The 22,949-nt window shown below is 38.1% G+C and overlaps 1 protein-coding gene across 1 annotated transcript in view; it reads left to right on the top strand.

The window, feature by feature from the left end:
• Nucleotides 1-22,949, top strand: part of LOC114650902 (male-specific lethal 3 homolog) — a 44,999-nt gene that overhangs the window by 7,914 nt on the left and 14,136 nt on the right. Inside the window, exons 2-8 of the mRNA XM_028800822.2 lie at nt 3,645-3,727; nt 8,849-8,944; nt 10,812-10,909; nt 12,487-12,590; nt 17,247-17,369; nt 18,566-18,726; nt 18,967-19,125. Of these exons, the coding sequence (XP_028656655.2) occupies nt 3,645-3,727; nt 8,849-8,944; nt 10,812-10,909; nt 12,487-12,590; nt 17,247-17,369; nt 18,566-18,726; nt 18,967-19,125 (824 nt within the window). The remainder of the gene's footprint in view (nt 1-3,644; nt 3,728-8,848; nt 8,945-10,811; nt 10,910-12,486; nt 12,591-17,246; nt 17,370-18,565; nt 18,727-18,966; nt 19,126-22,949) is intronic.

The following is a 22,949-nucleotide window of genomic DNA, read 5'->3' on the forward strand; positions in this document are numbered from 1 at the left end:
AACGCGTCTACAAGTGGCGTCTGACTCGAGTGTCCTCTAGCTGTTTCAGTTTTACCTGAGGACGTGGAGGGTGCCAATCTTAGTTCCATACATTCATGGTACTCCAAAGCATGTTTGTGACTAAGGTGGTGCAGCAAATTGCTCGTGTTGCTGCCTCCGGCGACCACTTTAGCTCGACAGCCAGCCAGTCAGTCATTGTCCAACCCACTATATCCTAACACAGGTCACAGGGGGTCTGCTGGAGCCAATCCCAGCCAACACAGGGCGCAAGTCAGGAACAAACTCCGGGCAGGGCACCAGCCCACTGCAGGGCACACACACTACGGACAATTTAGGATCACCAATGCACCTAACCTGCATGTCTTTGGACTGTGGGAGGAAACCAGAACACCACTCCACGCAGGGAGGACCTGGGAAGTGAACTCAGGTCTCGTTACTGCGAGGCAGCAGTGTACCACTGTGTAACCGTGCCGCCCTAGCTCAACAGCATTTGCAGTAAATGGTTGTTTGGTCCACATCCGACCTTTTAAAAACAAAGTATGTCCAGGCAACAGACATGGATCCTTTTTTGGCAAAAGTTCTTCTGTGTCATCATGTTCAGCTTTATCGTGTGCTATAGCTTCAGTTTCGAAATGTTCTGTCTATTTTCACCGCTCAAACCTCCAATAATGCATGTACTCTCCGTTGCATGTGTTTTCAGTGGTATAGCAGTGATAAAGTTCCCCCCCTTAAACAGTTTCCCGCTGGTGCCACGTTCCGAACATTGTTTAGGCTATTTAAACTGGTGTTGCGGTATAAGAAAAATCCATATCATAACAAAAATAAAAAACTTTTCGGTATGAACCGGTATACCTTCCCAGCACTACATTCCTGCACAAGCATGTTCAAGAGTCCCTGGTTAAACATGAAGCAGTGAAAAATGTAGAACAGTTACGTTAACAACCAGAAAAATAGTGTCTGGCTGCAGCAGCCCAGGTGTTAAAAGGGCTGCCAAAGAATATTCTGAGCCAAATCACAATCTTAATATAGCAGCATCACACACCTCAGAGTGACTGCACAAACAAATGACAAGTCACATTTAACTTTAAACAAATTTAACGGTCATATTTTTCCTTCCAGCATCTGTTGAGACCCCTGTCTAAATGATCTATCCCTCAATAGAGAACTAATTAGGGAATATGTCAGAAATTAAGGATTCTCCACTCAGGTGTTTTAAGGCAGTTCATGTTTCTTGATCGGCCGATTCCAATTCAGATTTTTTTTTGTTGGCATCCCTTAAAAAAAAAAAAATTTACACTAATCTCCTGCATAACCAGACAAATAAATAGAAGTGTTATGGCAAGTGTATTTTTATAATTAAACTATTTAACAAAATTTAATTCTATAGGCTTATTGTTCAGTGACCATAAAATACTAAAATAAGTGGAATTTCCTTAAAATACATACTTTAACTAATATGTTCAAAAATATTTGTCCATAATGCATATGGCATTTTTCTCCGTAATATACCTATCTGAAATAAGGCTTAATTTAAAAATAATAGTTTTCACCATTTCACTTGCAACAAAAAAAAAAACATTTATATATTCTCACACCATCAACTAATTCTTATTGGTAATAAGTGCTGCTTAAATATACATGCACTTGCATATTTTAATCATTTTAGATCATAATTGCAGTACGGCTTTATGCTGTTTAAAATATACATTTACTGTATTTATACGTGTGTTCTGTTTTTTTTTGGGTTTTTTTTTTTTTTTTTTTGTTTTTTTTTCCTTTCCCAGCATATCAACTAGACATTTGTAGTTTTTGAGATGTGATTATAAAATATTGGTTACCTTTTTAATTGTGTAGTACTTATGACAAACGGCATCAAATAATAAACACAGTACAAATTTTAAAAAAAAAAAAAAAAAAAAAAAAAACCTATTTACTGTGAAGCAATTTCATATTCGTCTTTCTTTTCATCTTCCAATTAAAAGTGTAAGCTGCTGCATTTTAAACAAGCATACTGTTCAAACTTAAGTGGTGTCCACTTTATTTTACAGGGAATAATAAAGCTCTGAATTCCTTAAAGTAGCTTTCTTTGCCTTTTGATCTAGTTGCACAGGATGACTTTCCTATTTTTTTTCTTCAGTTTTTTGCACCATTTTAACATAAAGGCTAATATACCAATCGTCTCTTGTTCACTGTTAAAACAAGCTTTCACTTGCTGCTGTTTGTTTATACTGCAGGAAGTTTCCTGCAAAATTTTTTTTTTAATTTATTTTATAAATGCTGCTGGCTCAACTTCTGCTTAAAGCAGCACTACAGTAATCCCTCCTCCATCGCGGGGGTTGCGTTCCAGAGCCACCCGTGAAATAAGAAAATCCGCGAAGCAGAAACCATATGTTTATATGGTTATTTTTATATTGTCATGCTTGGGTCACAGATTTGCGCAGAAACACAAGAGGTTGTAGAGAGACAGGAACGTTATTCAAACACTGCAAACAAACATTTGTCTCTTTTTCAAAAGTTTAAACTGTGCTCCATGACAAGACAGAGATGACAGTTCTGTCTCACAATTAAAAGAATGCTAACATATCTTCCTCTTCAAAGGAGTGCGTCAGGAGCACAGCCTGTCAGAAACAGAGAGGAAAGCAAACAAATCAATAGGGCTGTTTGGCTTTTAAGTGTGCGAAGCACCACCGGTACAAAGCTGTTGAAGGCGGCAGCTCACACCCCCTCCGTCAGGAGCAGGGAGAGAGAGACAGAGAAAAACAAAGTCAAAAATCAATACGTGCCCTTTGAGCTTTTAAGTTGCGAAGCACTCTGCAGCATGTCGCTTCAGGAAGCAGCTGCACACAGAAGGTAGCAACGTGAAGATAATCTTTCAGCATTTTTAGACGAGCGTCCGTATCGTCTAGGTGTGCGAACAGCCCCGCTGCTCACACCCCCTACGTCAGGATCAGAGAAAGTCCGCGCAAGAGAGAGAAGAAAAGTAAGTTGGGTAGCTTCTCAGCCATCTGCCAATAGCGTCCCTTGTATGAAATCAACTTGGCAAACCAACTGAGGAAGCATGTACCAGAAATTAAAAGACCCATTGTCCTCAGAAATCCGCGAACCAGCAAAAAATCCGCGATATATATTTAAATATGCTTACATATAAAATCCACGATAGAGTGAAGCCGCGAAAGGCGAAGCGCGATATAGCGAGGGATCACTGTACAACTAAATTACCATAAAGCTTATAAAAGCAGGGCCTGAAAATAACTGTTTTTGTGATTAGCCTTTTTACAGATCACAATAGTCGAAAATTGGCCAATTTTCAATTGGAGGCTGATTGATTGGAACCTCCGTATTAGTAATTGTGTCCGAGATCTCTCAAAACTTTACTGAAAGTTGTTAGTTAAATATTTGGCAGTACTTCTTGCCTGACAGGCTATTTAAACTGAACTGCTCAGACTGGACTAGTGGACTGATGCTATTTTTGTTTCTTGCATTGTTGAAATTTAACAAGACCTTTTGAGATGAGCCATTTTGTTTGTAGTTGAGCTGACACCTGCTAATCAAGGTTAGAATGTTTTAAGTATGAAATATGCTGTAGATTCACAAAAATAAGGAGTTGAGTGTGCTAATTTTTTATTTATTTATTTTTTTTGCAGGTGGTTGATGTTGTCATTGGAAAAGATGAGAAGGGTAAAAAAGTCCCAGAGTATCTGATTCATTTTAATGGTTGGAACAGAAGGTGTGGTATAAATGAAATTGTTTAATAATCCTGATGCTGTTGTGTGTTTTTTTTTTTTTTTATTTTATTTTATTTTTTTTAAATCATTTAATGTATCCATAAATAATAAAAGTGAAACAGTTGTAAATTTTAACTTAAAAATTACTTTTCATCTCTTAAATTGAAAAGTTATGATTATTGATGAATACAAGTAACTGAATACAGTCATGGCCGAAATTATCGGCACCCCTGGAATTTTCCCAGAAAATGCACCATTTCTTCCAGAAAATTGTTGCAATTACAAATATTTTGGTATACACATGTTTATTTCCTTTATGTGCATTGGAACAACACAAAAAAAACAGAGGGGAAAAAAAGCCAAATCTGACATCATTTCACACAAAACTCAAAAACCGGGCTGGACAAAGTTATTGGCACCCTCAACTTAATATTTGGTTGCACGCACTTTGGAAAAAATAATTGAAATCAAGCACTTCCTATAACCATCAACAAGCTTGTTACACCTCTCAAGTGGAATTTCCGACCACTGTTCTTTTGCAAACTGCTCAAGGTCTCTCAGATTTGAAGGGCGCCGTCTCCCAACAGAAATTTTGAGATCTTTCCATAAGTGTTCAATCGGATTTAGATCCGGACTCATTGCTGGCCACTTCAGAACTCTTCAGTGCTTTGTCTTCAACCATTTCTGGGTGCTTTTAGAGGTATGTTTGGGGTCATTGTCCTGCTGGAACACCCATGACCTCTGACACAGACCCAGCTTTCTGACACTGGGCCGTACTTTGTGCCCCAATATCTTTTGGTAGTCTTAAGATTTCATGATGCCTTGCACACAGTCAAGGCATCCAGTTCCAGAGGCAGCAAAACATCCCCAAAACATCTTAGAACCTCCACCATGTTTGACTGCAGGTACTGTGTTCTTTTCTTCGTAGGCCTCATTCCGTTTTCTGTAAACAGTAGAATGATGAACCTTACCAAAAAGCTCTACCTTGGTCTCATCTGTCCACAAGACGTTCGCCCAGAAGGAATTTGACGTCAAGTACAATTTGGCAAACTCCAGTCTGGCTTTTTTATGTTTCTGTGTCAGCAGTGGGGTCCTCCTGGCTCTCCTGCCATAGCATTTCATTTCGTTCAGATGTCGACGGATAGTTCGAGCTGACACTGTTGCACCCTGAGTCTGCAGAACAGCTTGAATATGTTTTGAAGTTGATTGGGGTTGTTTATCCACCATTCAGACTATCCTTCGTTGCGGTCTTTTATCAATTTTTCTCTTCCTTCCACATCTAGGGAGATTAGCTACAGTGCCATGTGTTGTGAACTTCTTCAGTATGTTGCACACAGTGCACAAAGGAACATGAAGATCTCTGGAGATTGTTGATATTTTTCCACAATTTTTGTTCTCAAGTCCTCAGACAATTCTCTGCTCATCTTTCTGTTCTCCATGCTTAGTGTGGCACACTCAGACACACAACAGAAAGGTTGAGCCACCTTTTCTCCATTTTAACTGGCTTCAGGTGTGATTGCTATATTGCCAGCACCTATTTCTTGCCACAGGTGAGTTCAAACAAGCATCATATGCTTGAAATAAAACGATTTACCCACAATTTTGAAAAGGTGCCAATAATTTTGTCCGACCCATTTTTGGAGTTCTGTATGACTTGTTGTCAGATTTGGCTTTTTTTCCTGTTTTTTTGTGGTGTTCCAATGCACATAAGGGAAATTAACGTGTATACCAAAACATTTGTAATTGCAACAATTTTCTGGGAGAAATGGTGCATTTTCTGGGAAAATTCCAGGGGTGCCGATAATTTCGGACATGACTGTAGCTATTGGATGACTCCTGACACTTCAAGCAGAAAATGTCTACATCCAGTTCTGCCCAAATTTTATCAAAATTTCATCATCTGCTGAACTAGCATTAATTCTAAATTGGGTATATTCCTTTTCTACATGGTGTTGATATTGTGCAGAGAAGGTAACCTGAGTAAAGGATGTGAATAGCTGCACCAGTGTGATATTTCAGTGTTTATATAATCAATACTTTTAATAAATTTGCAAATAATTGTCATTCTGGGTTATTAAGTGTTTGGAGTGGGGTGGGTAGTCCAAAGTGATTTTTAGCATAGGGCTGCAATATCACAGGTTCGTTTGAGTAGCGTGTTGGCTTTTAGATTATTTTACTATTCAGCTACCTCCAAAATTGTTCTGCTTCTCAAGATTCACTAAAAAGGAAAACACAATTCATACATCATGTGTTTATAAATATTTTGTTCCTGATGTATTGAAAGAAATATCTACTAAATACTTCCTTGGCTTAATTTTGGAGAGAGAAAAACAATGCAGCTATATATGGTAATAATAAAACTTTTTTTTTCCCCCTATGTCACTCAAAATGTGTTCTTTCTTGTACACCTAACATGCTGTCTTCATTGATACAGCACATCCCATAGTGGTGGAAGTTGAGATTGGGGAACAGTGGTAATTACATGTGGTTAGGTATGGAGGTTAGGATGGGTGTGGTTCAGAACCATAGTTTCACAGAGCCGCGTGAGTGGGTCCATTGCCGCGAAATAGAATAGAATAGGTTGGGTGTTTTCCTACCCGCTTTTCTCTCTTCCATTATTTTGATAGCATGGGTTCTGTGTCACATTTATGTTTAGAAGTTTCGTTCCCAGTTATTGAGTTATGGTCTTTTATTTTTTTAATTAATTAACTTGAGATTCTATTTGGAACATTCAAGGTTGTGATGCTTCCTTTTGTAAGTCAATTTTCTGGGTACATGATGTTCATTGACTTTGATTTTTCCTCTGAACTAATTCCTGCAATGTCTTTTTACTCATTATCACTCTTCAGTTCCTGATTATGATTCAGTTCTCAGTGGCAGCATTTTCTTTTGTCATCAGTATTAAAGATTGCCAAGACCTTGGCTCATCTTTCAGAGATGTTCTGCCATGACAGATGTCTACAGCACCACTTTTCGACTGTGGTACATGAAGGGGACTGATTCTGAAGCATGTTGGTTAAGCCAGAATTAATTCCCGCAGCCATATTTGTTCCGCAGTGTTTAAAATTCCATTTTTTTTTTTTTTTTTAGTATCCACTTGGGTCTGAGACTAGAAATATATGTGGTATATATGAAAAATACAGGAGCTAATCTTTAGCCACTTTTAGTATCACTGTAGAATACAAAGGCTGGAGGAAAACATACAGTATCACAACATTACCCATAGTATTTGTTTATATTTATAATATAGTAATAATGTAGTCTAATAGTTGTAGCTGTCCCTGCAGCATTAAACTTCACCATTCACACTCCTGATCCAGCTAATATTTTGCTTTTTACAGATTCCCCTTACCTCTCCTTCATGAGCACACTTCCTGAATGCTCTTTTCAGTAGCATTTGTATGAACAGCTCCAACTAAACCTGCCACAAACACAGAGGACTGTACACCACTAAATCGAGCCATAATTTAATGGCTTGAACTTGCACTCACCGAGAAATTGAAATTCCATGGGCTCATAAAAAGAAAATGTGAGCTTACAAATTAAATCAAATGTATTGGAAGGCCTAATGAGTCTTTCCTAACAGTAGCACCAGCGTTGCTGGCGATTATTATTATGAATGGGTTCATTTAGGTAACTAATAGGCTTGCTTATTGTAGCAAAAATTTTATTTTTGCAAAACATTTTGAAAACTTGTGTGGTTCTCAAGTGTGATCTGCTGAATACCTGTATTCCACAAGCATTAGTCAAGTGAACTGTGAGATTACAGTCACCATATTAGGGGATGACTAATCCATATTATAAACCGGATATGGACACAGATAGGTGGCATGCCCATGGACACAGGAGACATAGTGCACAGGCGCTGACAGCGAGCGAAGTCTGATCCACCGAGAACAAAGGAGTTCATAAATAAGAAATGAGGCAACGCGCCCATAGGTAGCCACACAATAAAGAGGATTCAGCCCACTGCCCCAGAGTGAAACGGGAAATACTACGGAGTCCACAACACACAGCGTAATCAAACCCGAGACAGTACGGAAAGCGCAGGCGCCTACAACGCGTTTCTGAACCATAGCTCACCACCGCAAGCAAATTCTGATACACCACCAAAACCGAAAGAGCTCAACTAACGGAAATACGAAATAAAGCAACGAGCACAGACAATACGGAACCTTAACCGTCCACACTACACAGCATAGTCAAACCCGACATAGTACGGAAGGTGCGAGCGCCTACAATGCACGTCTAACACACCGCAGGCAGACCCCCCGAGATACAGACTCCACAGCATATGTGAATCACATTACAGTAATACAATAATATGAGTACTCACAGACAAAACAAACACAACAGGCTTCGGCGTCCCGCCCCACAATCAAACCGGAGAGAGTACGGCGTCCCCAAACGTCCACAAAACACAGCATAGTCAAACCCGAGAGTACGGAGGGCGCATGCGCCTACGACTACCACATGAAACACACACACGGCACCGGAGGTATAATATTAGCTCAGCTAACCTACAGATGTCGTAACGGTGAACATGATACATATGTGATAATTACCAGGACAGACAATAATCTCTTTCAAATCTATTTTGGGTTACCCAAGACCGGGGGTTGGCGAGCGAAGCCCCCCTAGTAAGTATATAATGGGCCGACATATCTGAGAGGTTTAAAACCACCAACCCTTGCTCAGTATTCACACTGTTTATGAAACATGTTATTGAAATCTGCAATTTGGGTATACACATTTGGCAACATTAGACATATCCAAATTTTATTTTCTTTTTTTAGAGTTAAACATCGTCTTTTTTCGTTGTTTGCACTATTTGTATTTGGCGTTCTAATTTAAAGGAGTGGGCATTGCTCTTTGTGTTTAGACTTTTAGTAGTAAACATGGTCATCTGCTAAAATACCCCTTCAGAGCCTACATCTGCAGAAAGGCATCCTACGTTTCAGTGTCTTCTTCACTCTCGGATCCTGGAAAATTAAATTAATTAAATAAATCAACAGCTGGACTTGGATTAAAGTCTTTTTAAGTAATTCTGTTACTTAATTAAATGGTTGTTCAGACACACCATGTAGTAACTTGTTTTATTTTTCTCTCCCTCCCAATCTCAGCTGGGATAGATGGGCAGCAGAGGATCACGTCCTTCGGGACACAGATGAAAATCGCAGATTACAACGTAAATTGGCCAGAAAGGCTGTGGCTCGCATGTAAGAATCTATTTTTAAAATTACTTACTTATTTTTGTGTTTAATTATTTCAAAATGTTAACTATTTTGCTTTTTTACAATTTAAATTCCTTTTTTTGATTCCAGTCTCATATGCTTTGAGATGGTATTCTCTTACATTATACTGTGTAATGGTTCCATTTTTAAAACGTATTTTATATTATGTGACGATGTGGGTTCCGCTCCATACTTCCCATCTTCCTTCTGGGAGTTCTGAACCAGACACCGTCGGTAATGTCACCGATGAGCTGGACAGTGAGGCACAACAATGAAGCAAAGGGGATGGTGCAAAAGTACAAAGTGCTTTTATTAAAAACAACAAAAATCAAAGTGTCCAAATAGTACAGTGCTTCAAAGTTAATAAATAAATAATCCAATAAAAATGAGTGAACAGTGGAGGTTAAAATCCAATAGAAAAAAATCCTTCTTAAAACCCGAGATTAAAATAATGGCTGGAAACCGTCCTTTTTATAAAAAAAAAAAAAAAAAAAAAACTATCCCAGTGCCTTTCTACTGGGGACCTGCAGGCTGCCGCCTTCTTCTGGTCTGTTTGCCTTTCTGATCCCTGGCTCCGGTAGGCTTCACCAGACCGTGACTTGGGTTCCCCAGCGACCAGGGCAGTCACGCTGGGGCTTTTACGTCCCAAGTCCCGACTCCCACTGCCTTATGCGGCAAGCCATCCTCCTTCCGGTCACTCCCACTCATTAATGCTCAGTGGGAGTGACCACTACCGACTGCTCCTGCGGTGCCGGCCAAACACCTGGTCTCACTGCTCTCCTGCATGTGCTCTCTACAACAAGCACCTTCACTTGTTCATGCACCGGGTTTCTCCTCCCTGCTTCCTGCCGCCGCCGCCTTCTACTCCTGTAACCTCTGTTCATCTTATTCTGTTTCTTTTCCTTCCTTGCTGCCTCACGCTTTTATTGTTTATCATGGGGACGTGGATCAGCTTTAGCAATTAGCAGCCTCTGGCATCAATTACGGATGAGGACGACTCCTTACCTGTGCACTTAAGCGAGGACCGCCCGCATCACGAATTCACCCAGGAACCAGTCCCGCCACACTACCACGCCCCCTCTCTAAGCCACGAGTGCGGAGACTATTTATTTAAAAAGTGGGATTTTTGACTTGAGCTGTGGACCCACTATACCACATATTACTCTTTCTATATGTAACACCATGTACATAATTTTTAATTATTTCTTTTTTTTTTTTTTTTAAATAATTGAGACACAGGCAGGGTAAGGAACTTGCCTGTGGACAACAGTGAGTCAGAAGTGAGATACATCTGTGTTTACTTTATTGTAGTGTGTGGATTTACCTGCAACTGACAATGTAGTGTATTCCTCAACAAATCTGGTTCTTAAAATCGGGGGCAAAAAAATTTTATTTTTAAGGAATAATGACTGAAAGAAAAACATCTTTGAACTGTGTGTGTATATGTGTATGTATGTATATGTGTATATGTATATGTATGTATATGTATAAAAATTATAATATATAAAAAAAATCCATCCATCCATCCATTATCCAACCCACTATATCCTAACTACAGGGTCACGGGGGTCTGCTGGAGCCAATCTCAGCCAACACAGGGCGCAAGGCAGGCAACAAACCCCAGGCAGGGTGCCAGCTCACCACAGGGCACGCACACACACACACTAGGGACAATTTAGAATCTGCAATGCACCTAAGCTGCATGTCTTTGGACTGTGGGAGGAAACCCACACAGATACAGGGACAACCCGGGAAGCGAACCCGGGTCTCCTAACTGCAAGGCAGCAGTGGTACCACTGCGCCACCGTGATATCTATCTGTGGTTTTGTGATAATTTTGTCTGTTCTTACAGGAGGAGAAAAGGAAGGAAGAAGCGACGTTGTCGTTTGCCTGGTGTCGATTCAGTATTAAAAACTCTTCCTGACGAAGAAAAGGAGGAAAACGAAGAATGTAAGTATTTTTGTTTTAGCTGCTTTGGTTGTTATTTTTGATTGTTGTTTTTACTGACAAGAAAATCAATGTATAAAATTATAACTTCAAAAATGCTGCTGATAATAAATTCGTTAGTTTCAGTATTTGGCTAGGATTACATTTTTTTTTCTTGGTACAGTACAGACGATCAAGTCGCCATGTTAAGTACACCTACCTATTAATTAAATTTCCTTGATTTCTTTATTGGAAAATCCTGAATTCCTGAGGTAATAAGCTCAACAATCTGCATCTTTCAAACCAAGTTGCTGGTTTCAGCTCAGTAGGCAGAAACTTACTTGGTTTGAGCTGTGTTACCTTGAGGCACAGCAAACAAAATTCACTGCCATCTTACTCTAGTTTTGTGTAGTGGAGTGATCATATCACCACTTTGTAGCTTATTCCAAGTGTCTTTGGTTCTCTGTGAAAAGAAACTTCCTAATGTTTGTGCGAAATTTACATTTAACAAGTTTCCAGCTGTGTCCCTGTGTTCTTGATTAACTAATTTTAAAGTAACAGTCTTGACCTACTGTACTAATTCCCAGAATAATTTTAAACACTTCAGTCATGTCTCCTCTTAATTTTCTTTTGCTTAAACTGAAAAGGCTCAGATCTTTCAATCTTTCTTCTTCATAATTCAGCCCCTTTAGTCCTGCAGTCAGCCTAGTTGCTCTTCTCCAGTGACTTTTCAGTTCTGATATTAATTGGTTTTAGTTTATATTTAATTTTATAAAACCAGTTTTTATTTCGTTCTAGTTTTCAGTGGAGTCAACAATTATTTATATTTTGTTCTGTGTTTATAATTTTAGTTTTTATTTTATTTAGTTCTAGCCTTTTTACATATTAGTACAATTTTAGTTTTTTTTTTTTTTCTTTTTTTCTTCTGTTGAAAGACCACAAATGCTGGCTTACACATATTTCAATGCAAGTTATGTTTCAGTCAAAAAAATACACTCGCAGTTCATAGTGCCATTAAACACAGCTTGACGGTCATTGATCAAACCGATTTAAGTGGCTTTAAACAAGCACGCATTTCGAGAAATTTGTTCATGTTGCAACAACGTTCGTTGCACAGATAGCCACACAGTGAAAATATTCGCTCGACGAGTGCCTGTAATACAGGTGCACAGATAAGGTCCTTGGCCACTGACACCAGCAAGACTGTATGTTGACGATTTCTGCTGCCAGTAATGAAGCAGTGACATGCTGCGAGGTTCATGCTGGTGAGGTACTGACTCCTTCAGGGTCAGATTTACAAATATATGAACCCAAGAGTAGCTTATTTATTATTCAATTGGCAGCATCCACATTGACTACTGGTTATGTTGCATATCTCATCAGCATTCTTTACACATAGGTAAGGCACATATTTGGATAAGAGAGAACGTTACATGTATATCGGCGAGAGAGAGAGCGCAGAGAGATCACATTTGCTCTGCACCTTCCATGTGTTCTAAATTTTTTTTTTGTTAAACTGAAGTGTGTATTTTTGTGTTTTTTATGTTTTAAAAATTTAATCATGTTTTAAATGATACACAATAATTATTTTTGACTTTTAGCTCTAATTTCATCTTCCGATGATAGTGATGATGATGGTTCTGATGATGATGATGATGATGAATCATTGAATAGTGAAGAAAGTGATGCTGAAAGCACAGAAATGGTAATTTTTTTCCCTATTATGTCTTAATTTAAAATGCTTATTAAAGAAATTGGAGACTGTTGCAAATACATCTGTTCTGTGGAGAAAGATTAGACTTCGGGGACACATAGATAGATAGATACTTTATTAATCCCAAGGGGAAATTCACATGCTCCAGCAGCAGCATACTGATACAAAAAACAATATTAAATTAAAGAGTAATAAAAATGCAGGTAAAAACAGACAATAACTTTGAATAATGTTAACGTTTACCCCCCCCAGGTGGAACTGAAGAGTTGCATAGTTTGGGGGGGGGAACAATCTTTTCAGTCTGTCAGTGGAGCAGGACCGTGACAGCAGTCTGTCGCTGAAGCTGCTCTTCTGTCTGGAGATGACACTGTTTAGTGGATGCAGTGGATTCTCCATACTTGATGGGAGCCTGCTGAGCACCCGTCGCTCTGCCATGGATGTCAAACTGTCTAGCTCTTTGCCTACAATAGAGCCAGCTTTCCTCACCAGTTTGTCCAGGAGTGAGGCGTCCTTCTTCTTAATGCTGCCTCCCCAGCACACCACCGTGTAGAAGAGGGCGCTCGCCACAACTGTCTGATAGAACATCTGCAGCATCTTATTGCAGATGTTGAAGGACGCCAGTCTTCTAAGGAAGTATAGCCGGCTCTGTCCTCTCTTGCACAGAGCATCAGTATTGGCAGTCCAGTCCAATTTATCATCCAGCTGCACTCCCAGGTATTTATAGGTCTGTACCCTCTGCACACAGTCACCTCTGATGATTACGGGGTCCATGAGGGGCCTGGGCCTCTTAAAATCCACCACCAGCTCCTTGGTTTTGCTGGTGTTTAGGTGTAGGTGGTTTGAGTCGCACCATTTAACAAAGTCCTTTATGAGGTTCCTATACTCCTCCTCCTGCCCACTCCTGATGCAGCCCACGATAGCAGTGTCGTCAGCGAACTTTTGCACGTGGCAGTTCCCGAGACGCACATACTGAGGTCTGTTTGTAAGATAGTCCACAATCTATGCCACCAGGTATGAATCTACTCCCATCTCTGTCAGCTTGTCCCTAAGGAGCAGAGGTTGGATGGTGTTGAAGGCACTAGAGAAGTCTAGAAACATTATTCTTACAGCACCACTGCCTCTGTCCAAGTGGGAGAGTGATCGGTATAGCATATAGATGATGGCATCCTCCGCTCCCACCTTCTCCTGGTATGCAAACTGCAGAGGGTCGAGGGCGTGGCGTACCTGTGGCCTCAGGTGGTGAAGCAGCAGCCGCTCCATGGTCTTCATCACCTGTGACGTCAGAGCGACAGGCCGGAAGTCGTTCAGCTCACTAGGACATGATACCTTTGGGACTGGGGTGATGCAGGATGTTTTCCAAAGCCTCGGGACTCTCCCCTGTTCCAGGCTCAGGTTGAAGATGCGCTGTAGAGGACTCCCCAGCTCCAGCACACAGACCTTAAGCAGTTGTGGCGATACTCCATCTGGACCCGCTGCTTTGCTGGCACGAAGTCTCCTCCGCTCTCTGCTCACCTGGGCTGCTGTAAGTGTGGGTGGGGATGTCTCTCCTATGCTGGTATCAGCAGAAGGATGGGTGGAGGGTGTAGTACTCCGAGTTGAGAGTGGGTTAGGGTAGTCAAACCTGTTGAAGTTGTTCATTTGGTTTGCTCTCTTCACATTTCTCTCGATGGTGGCACCCCGCTTCGAGCTGCAGCCAGTGATGATCTTCATCCCATCCCACACTTCCTTCATGCTGTTATTCTGCAACTTCTGCTCCAGCTTTCTCCTGTACTGCTCTTTCGCCGCCCTGAGCTGGACTTGGTTCCTTCTGCACGCGCTTGAGCTCATGCTGATCACCGCCTTTAAAAGCCCTTTTCTTCTGGTTCAAAAGGCCCTTGATGTCACTTGTAATCCATGGCTTGTTGTTGGCATAGCAGCGTACTGTTCTTACTGGATTTACAATGTCCATACAGAAGTTGATGTAGTCAGTAGTGCAGTCAACAACCTCCTCAATGTTCTCATGTGATCCCTGCAGGATATCCCAGTCCATAGTTCCAAAGCAGTCTCTCATAGTCAATAAGGATAAAGTATTTTGATGTGCTTTCCGTATTAAAATATAGCATTCTTCTCAAAAAAAATAATGGGTTAATACATGTCAGAAACCTATTCAGGAATATCAAGAAACCAGATAAAGGTCAAGTGAACAGCAAAATGTACTGATAGATACTTTATTAATCCCAAGGGGAAATTGAGTAAGAAATCGGTGGATATTGTGTTGACAAAAGATTGGACAGTTATATACACAGAAATTTCAAGAGTAGTGGCTCCACCCGAAGAGTATAAGAAGAACCAGAATGTATCAAAATAGACTTTTATTTTATATAGATCATTTGTGTCCAGAGTAAATGTGTGCATTGATTGACACTGTATGTAAATTCAATAGTTTATTAAATGAACCTGTATCCTTTGTTCCTGTGACCATTCTGATCATGCTGTGAAATAATGCTCCCTATTCAAGCATCAGCTGAAGAGTAATAAATGATGGAGATGGACAAGCTTTTCTCTTATTGGCTAAAGGTTATCAGACTTGTATTGTTAGAGGCTAAGTATCTTTCTTTAATTAATATGTTTGATTTCAACCACAGTTTTGGCACCCAACATTAAGGCAGTCAGTTTCCTATGGACGAGGGACATCTGGCGGACTGGGAATTGAGATAAGGAACTGCCCATTTCCATCTGTGTTGTTCCTGCCTCCAGAGGTCACGACCTTCAAACCTGAAATGGCAGGAGGAAGAGTTTTCTTTTAGGGATAAGGCACTGGGTTAGATCCCAAGACATTAGAATAGGAGTGTTTTGAGTTATGATTAGTCTTAGCATAGCTAGGTTAAAGGAAGAGAGTTAAAAGATTTCTGTGGGTTCCTCTTGCCAGCCAGAGAGAGCCTATGTCATCTCTGGGATTTGCTGGGATGCATCGGAGATAGTCGGTGAGTAAGGAACGGTGCCAAGTAGCTCCTTGTCGCATGGCGGATTATTTGGGTTGCTGTCTGGAGGAAGTCACCCACTATTGTTGCCCAGATTTACATTTTACATTTATTTATTTGGCCAACACCTTTATTCAAGGTGAGTTACAACATTTGAGATATAATTGGTTACATTTCTTTTTCCAGTTGGAGCATAGGAGGTTGAAATAACTTATTCATGGTCACAGTGTCAGTGATGGGTTTTGAACTCACAACTCCAGGGTTTGATGTCCAAAGCCCTAACTACTACATCACACTGCCTCCGGATTACACTCTGGATTTGGCAAATGATCTTGGTAGATAGTAATGCTATAAAATAGCTAGGTGAAAGTTCTGTTTTGAATACAAATTGGTCATTAGGTAGAAGGCAATCCTTTGAGATAAGGGCTGGTCTGGCATTTCAAAGTGAAGGATGATTTGCACACATAGTGGGATGGTGGATCCCACATTATATGTGTTAAGTGATTGCAACATATAGGAGGGATGAATCCCACAGATAGAAGAGGGTTAAAAGCAGAATACTATAATTGCAGTGTAAACAATTTACGTGGTACATGTAAAAAGAATAGGGCTTAGATTAATAGGAAAGATTGTCATTTAGTATAGATTTGTAAGGTTTCAATCCAACATAAATCTAACTTTGGACGTTAAAAAAAAAAAAAAATGGTAGACAGTAGCATAGCATACAATGACACTCCCTTGGGTAAAAAAATGAAAACAAAAAAAGCTCTTTCGCTTTACCATTTATTTATAATCCAGCGTCTGTGTCCGTGTGCCTCTAATATCTGTGCAGTTTCTTTAGGTTCTGGTCACCCCTTTGGGTGTGTCTTGCTAGATGCATTATTTTTAGGATAGAAGGGTCTTCATCACCCTTTACTACAAGTTTCATTGAATGTGCCAGAATTGTTGTACACTTTTTTTATTGCATACATTATAAATTCTGCATTTTAGTATGTGTTTTTAATTTTAGCAAATGTTTAAACATATGTGTCAGTGTGTCATCCATTCAGTCGTTTCCGACTTTCGGCGATTCTATAAGCTAGCTCTCTCCATGCTTTTCAATCTTGCACAGCTTCTTTGAGCTGTGTTATGTTTATGCCTGTGTCTGCTTTGATGGTGTTAAGCCAACAAGTCCGCTGGTGGCTGGGTCGTCTTTTGCCGCTTACTATCCCTAGCATGACAGATTTTTATTTTATTTTTTTTCCTAGCGAATTTGATTGCATTATATGGCCAAAATAGGTCAGTTTGAGTCAGTTTGTATTTAAACATATACATTAGTATTACATTAATGAAAGTTATTAGTTATATTGTGATTTAGACATTTGCTGGTAATATTCTCCTACACTTCAGGGAACTACTCCCCAATTTTGGTTTCCCTGAAAATTTGTTTCAGAATATTACTGGTTTCAGAAGCAAACCTTTTTAGACCTTCCATGCTTTTTTGTTAACATATGTCTCGGTAGTATTTTTATTGCATCACAGTTGCCTATTAAAACAATGCTATCATCCTTTGTTGCATCCAAGTTAACCTTTCTATGAATTCTCAGAATGATGTGTATATGTTGACTGACTTAAATGAAAAATATTTACATCATAATTTCTTTATATCATAATATAGTAATTTATTGTCTTATGTTTGCTTTTGTAGAAAGAAGAGCAAGAACCTCATCCAAAAAAGGAAATGGAGGACAAAACTATAAATATTGAAATCCCTGATGTTTTAAAGAGGAAGTTGGAAGATGATTGTTATTATGTTAACAAAAGAAAAAAGGTATTGTGCTTAGTAGAAATTTAAAGATAATTTTATAATGTAAAGCCAAAATTTTCTTTTATGAATATACTCTAATGGATTAAAATGAAACTATTTCATTTTGTAATTGCTTTTAAAATGCATCAGCCTAATGCAGTGCAGAACCTGTGTTTTGTCAAATCTACTATACTTAGGTTTTAATAATCTAGTGGTAAATAAAACAATCTTATGTGTGTTAATGTGCAAGAGTGAAGGTTAGCATCTTCATTCTCTAATGGGTCCCCATTTCATTAATTGTCTTTGTTTAATCCATTCAGGACTTTTAAGAATTGCTCATTCTTTGCATCCAGTGGGTGTGACACAAAAACTAGCAAAATACAGTCTCCCTGGACTGTGCTATATTAACAAATATAAAAACCCTAACATTACAGTTAACTGCTGCATTAATGAAAGGTTATAAATGTCTTGAAGATTCGAGTAATTAAAATAAATGGGAGCATTTTGTAACTATATTAACTAAAATGCTGGGGCATCATTGCTAACCTAGGGTGAAGTTATGCCACCTTGAAAAACACACCAATTGTTAAATGCAGAATGTCATTAACTCTGTGACATTTTGAACAGTTTGTCTCTCAAAGATTATTAGCCTGAAGCAATAACGTTTTTTAATGTGGAGTATTAAAAGAAGCAATATTTCGGCCAAGTTAACAAAACTGGAAAACCATTCTAACATATTTGCCAGTGAAAGCAGAAAGTTGTGTTGTCATAGTGTTATTTTTAGATTTCTTATGTATGTTAAATGCTTTAAGGAACTATTTTAGATTTATAAAATGAATAGACTTGAGAAATAAATGAGGAAAAAAATCAGCTCTTAAGTGATTTGTTATTCTGGGAACAGTCAACATTAAAGAAGTTTGGATCTTAACTAAATTGTTTTATACATCACTAATGCATAGATTCTTGTAAAGTGTTAGCTTTGGACCTCTATTTAATTATGTATATATAATGGAATGCTTTTGTTTATAATTTCTGGTATCATTGAAAAATGCTGTTAGATAGGATGACAAAAGAATGTTTCCAGTTGATTTTTCTAGCATTCAGAACTGGATTGAATTCAAATATATCCAAGAGTTATGCTTTTCAGCATCATAATTGCATTAATATTTTAATCTCAAATGCATTTTTTGAGTTAATGTTTTTGTATTTTTCTCTAATAGCTTGTGAAGCTTCCTTGTCAGATGAACATTGTTAATATTTTAGAGTCTTATGTAAAGCATTTTGCTATTAATGCAGCATTTTCTGCCAATGAAAGATGTCGTCATCATCAGACAACTTCACAAATGAGTTTTAGTGCACATTATGTTCCACCAGAAAAAAAGTAAGTACATCTTAGTTGTTTCCTTTTTAGAAATACTAGTCTTTGATTATCTTAAACATTATTTTAATAGAATGAGCAACGAAAGTAATATGTTTGTACTGACTCTGTGTGTATCTATTATAAAAGTACAATTTCTTTCATATGGATTTATGCATTTTTATTTAGCTCGGTTTTCTTCTTAGAATTAATTCAAAATGGTATAAAAAGTTGTTCTACAAATTTTTTTCTTTTACTCTGCAGTGTTGAACTTTGTAAAGAAATGGTTGATGGTTTACGGATAACATTCGATTTTACGCTTCCTCTCATTCTTCTTTATCCTTTTGAGCAAAGTCAGTTCAAGAAGGTGAACTCTTCCAAGTTCTTTCTTCCAATTAAAGAACTAGCAGCAAATTTAAGCAGGTAACATTGAATAAAATGTTTTTAATCCAATCTGATCTATCAACCTGTCAACATATTTTGTGGAAATTCAAATGTCAAATTACCAAAGTTCTGACACCAACCCGATCAGCATGTTGATACAGATAGATCTTTGTCAATTGCCATACTGAAAGTGTTTGAGCAAAACAGTGTTATAGTGGTTAGTTTCATTGCCTCTGTGGTACAGTGCCCTACTTTCTATACCAAATCTATTGATCATGCATGTGGATTTCACAGTTTACTTCATGTGTCTTCCTGTGGGTTTTCCTCGCACATCCTCAGTGATATGCCAGCTGAGCTGATTGCTGAATTGGAACTGGCCTTAGTGTGTAAGTGAGTAGTGTGATAACCCTGGATAGGGTGTCAAGTTGGGAGTGGTGGTTCTGTGACTAAGAATCTGCATTGGTATTTGGAATGTTTCCCATTACTGCTAGAAGGGATTCTACTCCACTGGGGATCACCAAAACTTTAAATTAGATTAAAGGATAGGTTCTGCATTTTTCCAAGTTGAGCTTATTTTTTCCACAAACATGGCGTATATGCATTTGCCACAGGGAATTGTGTTCTAACGTTTTTCTATTAATTTTTAGTGAGAAGTCAAGTAAAATGACACCACCTGTTCAGTTAGCCGACACCCTACTACAAATTTTTTAAAATACATAGCCTGTCCTGCAATTTATAATGGAAGTCATGGGGCCTTGCCAGAAAACCAAAAGCCTAAATACTGAAGTTACCTTTTAAGCAGTTTTGAGAATGGTTTGTAGAACTGAGACACTTCACTTTGCCTTATAGTTTATATAGTTTCCCAGAAGTTCCTATGCCCCGCCATACCTCCATCAAATGCTTGCAATCGAACCAAGGAATACTGTATTTTCATATAGTTTCATGGATATTTATTTTTTGCATTAAGATGTTTATAGACAGTAAAGTGAGAAGTGGCTATAAGAAGAGCGAGAGAGAGGTTGTGGCATGCACTGATACAGCACATAGCTGCACCCATCACATGACGAACCACCTCAGGATCCCAAATTAGGACCTGAATTAGTAAGACTTAGAGCTCAGATTTAAACTCAAGAGTGATCTTTATTTAAAAATGTAAGGTTACTAAAATGTTTACTACTATCAATTTAGTTTACTATTATTATAGTACTGCTCTCAAAACCTAAGTATGCATAATCTAGAAGTTTATGATATTGTATAATATTACAGTTGCATTATACAGTGCTTAATTCACCCAACAAAAAAAAGGTTGAAAAGAAGCATGTAGGATTTGTGTTTCAAAAATGAATTTAAAGTGGATTGGGAAAGATGCAACTTCCAAAAAAATTGTTTGAATATTTTTGAATCCTATTACTTGCACAGAAGTTTTAAATTTAATTTGTAGAACTGAAGTATCTCCAGGATCCTACATTTTAGGTTGATAAGAGGGCAAGGTGTGGGCTAGTAAGCTTGGCTGTGTTTCAATTAGAGGAAGAATGGGTTTCCATGCACTATATATATATATATATATATATATATATATATATATATATATATATATATATATATATATATATATATATATATATATTATATTATATTTATATATATATATATATATATTATATTTATATATATATATATATAATAATTAGTTGTCTGACCTCCAGTATGAAGTTAATATTCTTTAGTGAACCTTTAAGACACAGAAGTGTATCTAGACAGATAGGCAGCTGTTCCTACAAACTACTCTTGTTTAAACCTGTAGCAATGCAGAGTTATCAGATATTATTCTCCTCTTGATTCGTACCAGCCTTAAGCAGGATGACTAGAGCAATCCATCTTGTTACTGTTGCCTCACTACTAATCTTTGTTGGTGAATGAACATTTTTCAATAACAGTGGAAGAAATTAACATGGATTTCATATTATTGATTGAAAATATTTGAGTTTTCTAACTTGGAAGTAAATGCATACACGTGTGTGATCTGTTTTTATGTAAAGTTTTTCATGACTTGCAGGTCTGACCAAGTCATTTATAACCTTGTCTATACCAAAACTGAAATGAAATATTCCCGGAGCTCATAACCAGGCTTTCACTTGTTAAATTATGTAGTAATATTTACTTGGATATAGGTTGGTTTCTTTACACTTTAACACATTCTTAGGATTGTCAGGAGTTGTTCTGGCAAAAAAAAATACAATTTGCTTTTCTGAATGCTACGCTAGAGTAAAGGTGCACAAGGTGAAAGACATTGTGTCCGTTGCTTTCTGTACTGCTGTTACAGGTGTTTGTACCTTTTTAGAGGGCTGCATTATCTTATTATTATTGACAGCTGAAGTTGTGTGCTAAAGATAGGGCCTAGAATAAGCTCCATATAAAAGGCTCATAAACAGCCTTAATTGGTACATTTGTGCTGAACTGTGTTGCTGTATATATTCTGTGTAGTCTTCTATTTCTTACTCCAGCTTTGTTAGGTCCAGTTGCTAATGCAGGCTCAAATTACCAACATTGTATTATGAAATAATTGGTAAAATGTTGCTGCTTTTTTTTTAAAAAAAATAGGGATAAATCTGCCGTACTTGATAACAGTCTATTTAATAGAAGTGCTTTTGTAAGAGGATATATTTAGAACAAAGTTCAACAACAGATGCTAACTTAAATTGTTTTTTAATAAAGGAAATGAGAAAATTCATCATTGTATTGGTGTAACTTACCACAAGTATTTCTTGCGCTGACATCAGACTGAGTAAATGGAGAACCACCAACTTTCATTTATTTGTGACATTTTGGTAGTTGTACAGAGGATATTCCTTAGAAAGTGGTGTTGGTGTAGATTTAGATCTGTGTGCTTCCTTCTAGAGTTTTAAAATACAAAATTGTATAAAGAGAAAATTAGGTAAAACCACGTCTCCTTGTGCCTTAAGGCATCTGAAGAAATGCCTTTAACTGTAGGCTCTTCCTATTTTATAGAAATGTTACATTTTTAAAGAAAGATTTATTTCTTTAAATGGGAATATACTTAAAGTGTTAAATTAGGTTATTTATACATTTTTGCCTTCTGGTGAAGTTTTGGCATGAACATTCTGGTGGGGCCATAACACTTTTCTTGTACGTGTCCAGACTTCTCAAACATTAACCTGTCTAACTTGTATTTTTCCCCATTTCACTAAAGATTAGTAAATCAAGTTCATTCACATTTCATGTCACATGAAATCAAATGGTGAGCTGCTGGTGCCTGGTCAGTCTCTCTTCGCATCCAATCATTGTGAGCCAACAAAAATACAACCCTATATTTAAAACAAGTAAAATGAGAGCCTTTTAAAAAATCAAGTAAAATGAGAGCCTATCAACTAGTATTTGAGTTCAGTATCAATACTAGCTTTCAGAGTTCACTTACCAGTACAGAAGCAAAAAACTGGTACCTATCCTCCAGCCTACCTTCAACCTTCCTGGTGTGCCGCATAATGGCTCAATTCATTTTTGCGCTGTACCATTGCACTGCACTGTGCATGACTTGTAAGGAGCAGTTCCTCTTGAAGCATCCAGTGCTTTAAAGCTGGGGGCTTGGTGGAAGTGGGGCTAGAGCTAAAGTTTATTTACCTCCAGTTCTAAAAATAAGGAAATGCTGGTACTGTACTATTTTAAAAACTGTTTTTCATTACGTTTGCACTAGCATACTGCACAAACCTTGCAGTGTCCCACTTTTCAGGATAATGCATTGGCTAGGAACTTCATAAACTGAAACATCAACCCCTTTAAGTTTAGAGTCGAGAGACTTTAATGTGAAAAATGACAAGCCACAATAATCTGGAAAGAATAAGCAG

This window comes from Erpetoichthys calabaricus, chromosome 4 (genome assembly GCF_900747795.2).
Source record: "Erpetoichthys calabaricus chromosome 4, fErpCal1.3, whole genome shotgun sequence".
Taxonomy (NCBI): domain Eukaryota; kingdom Metazoa; phylum Chordata; class Cladistia; order Polypteriformes; family Polypteridae; genus Erpetoichthys; species Erpetoichthys calabaricus.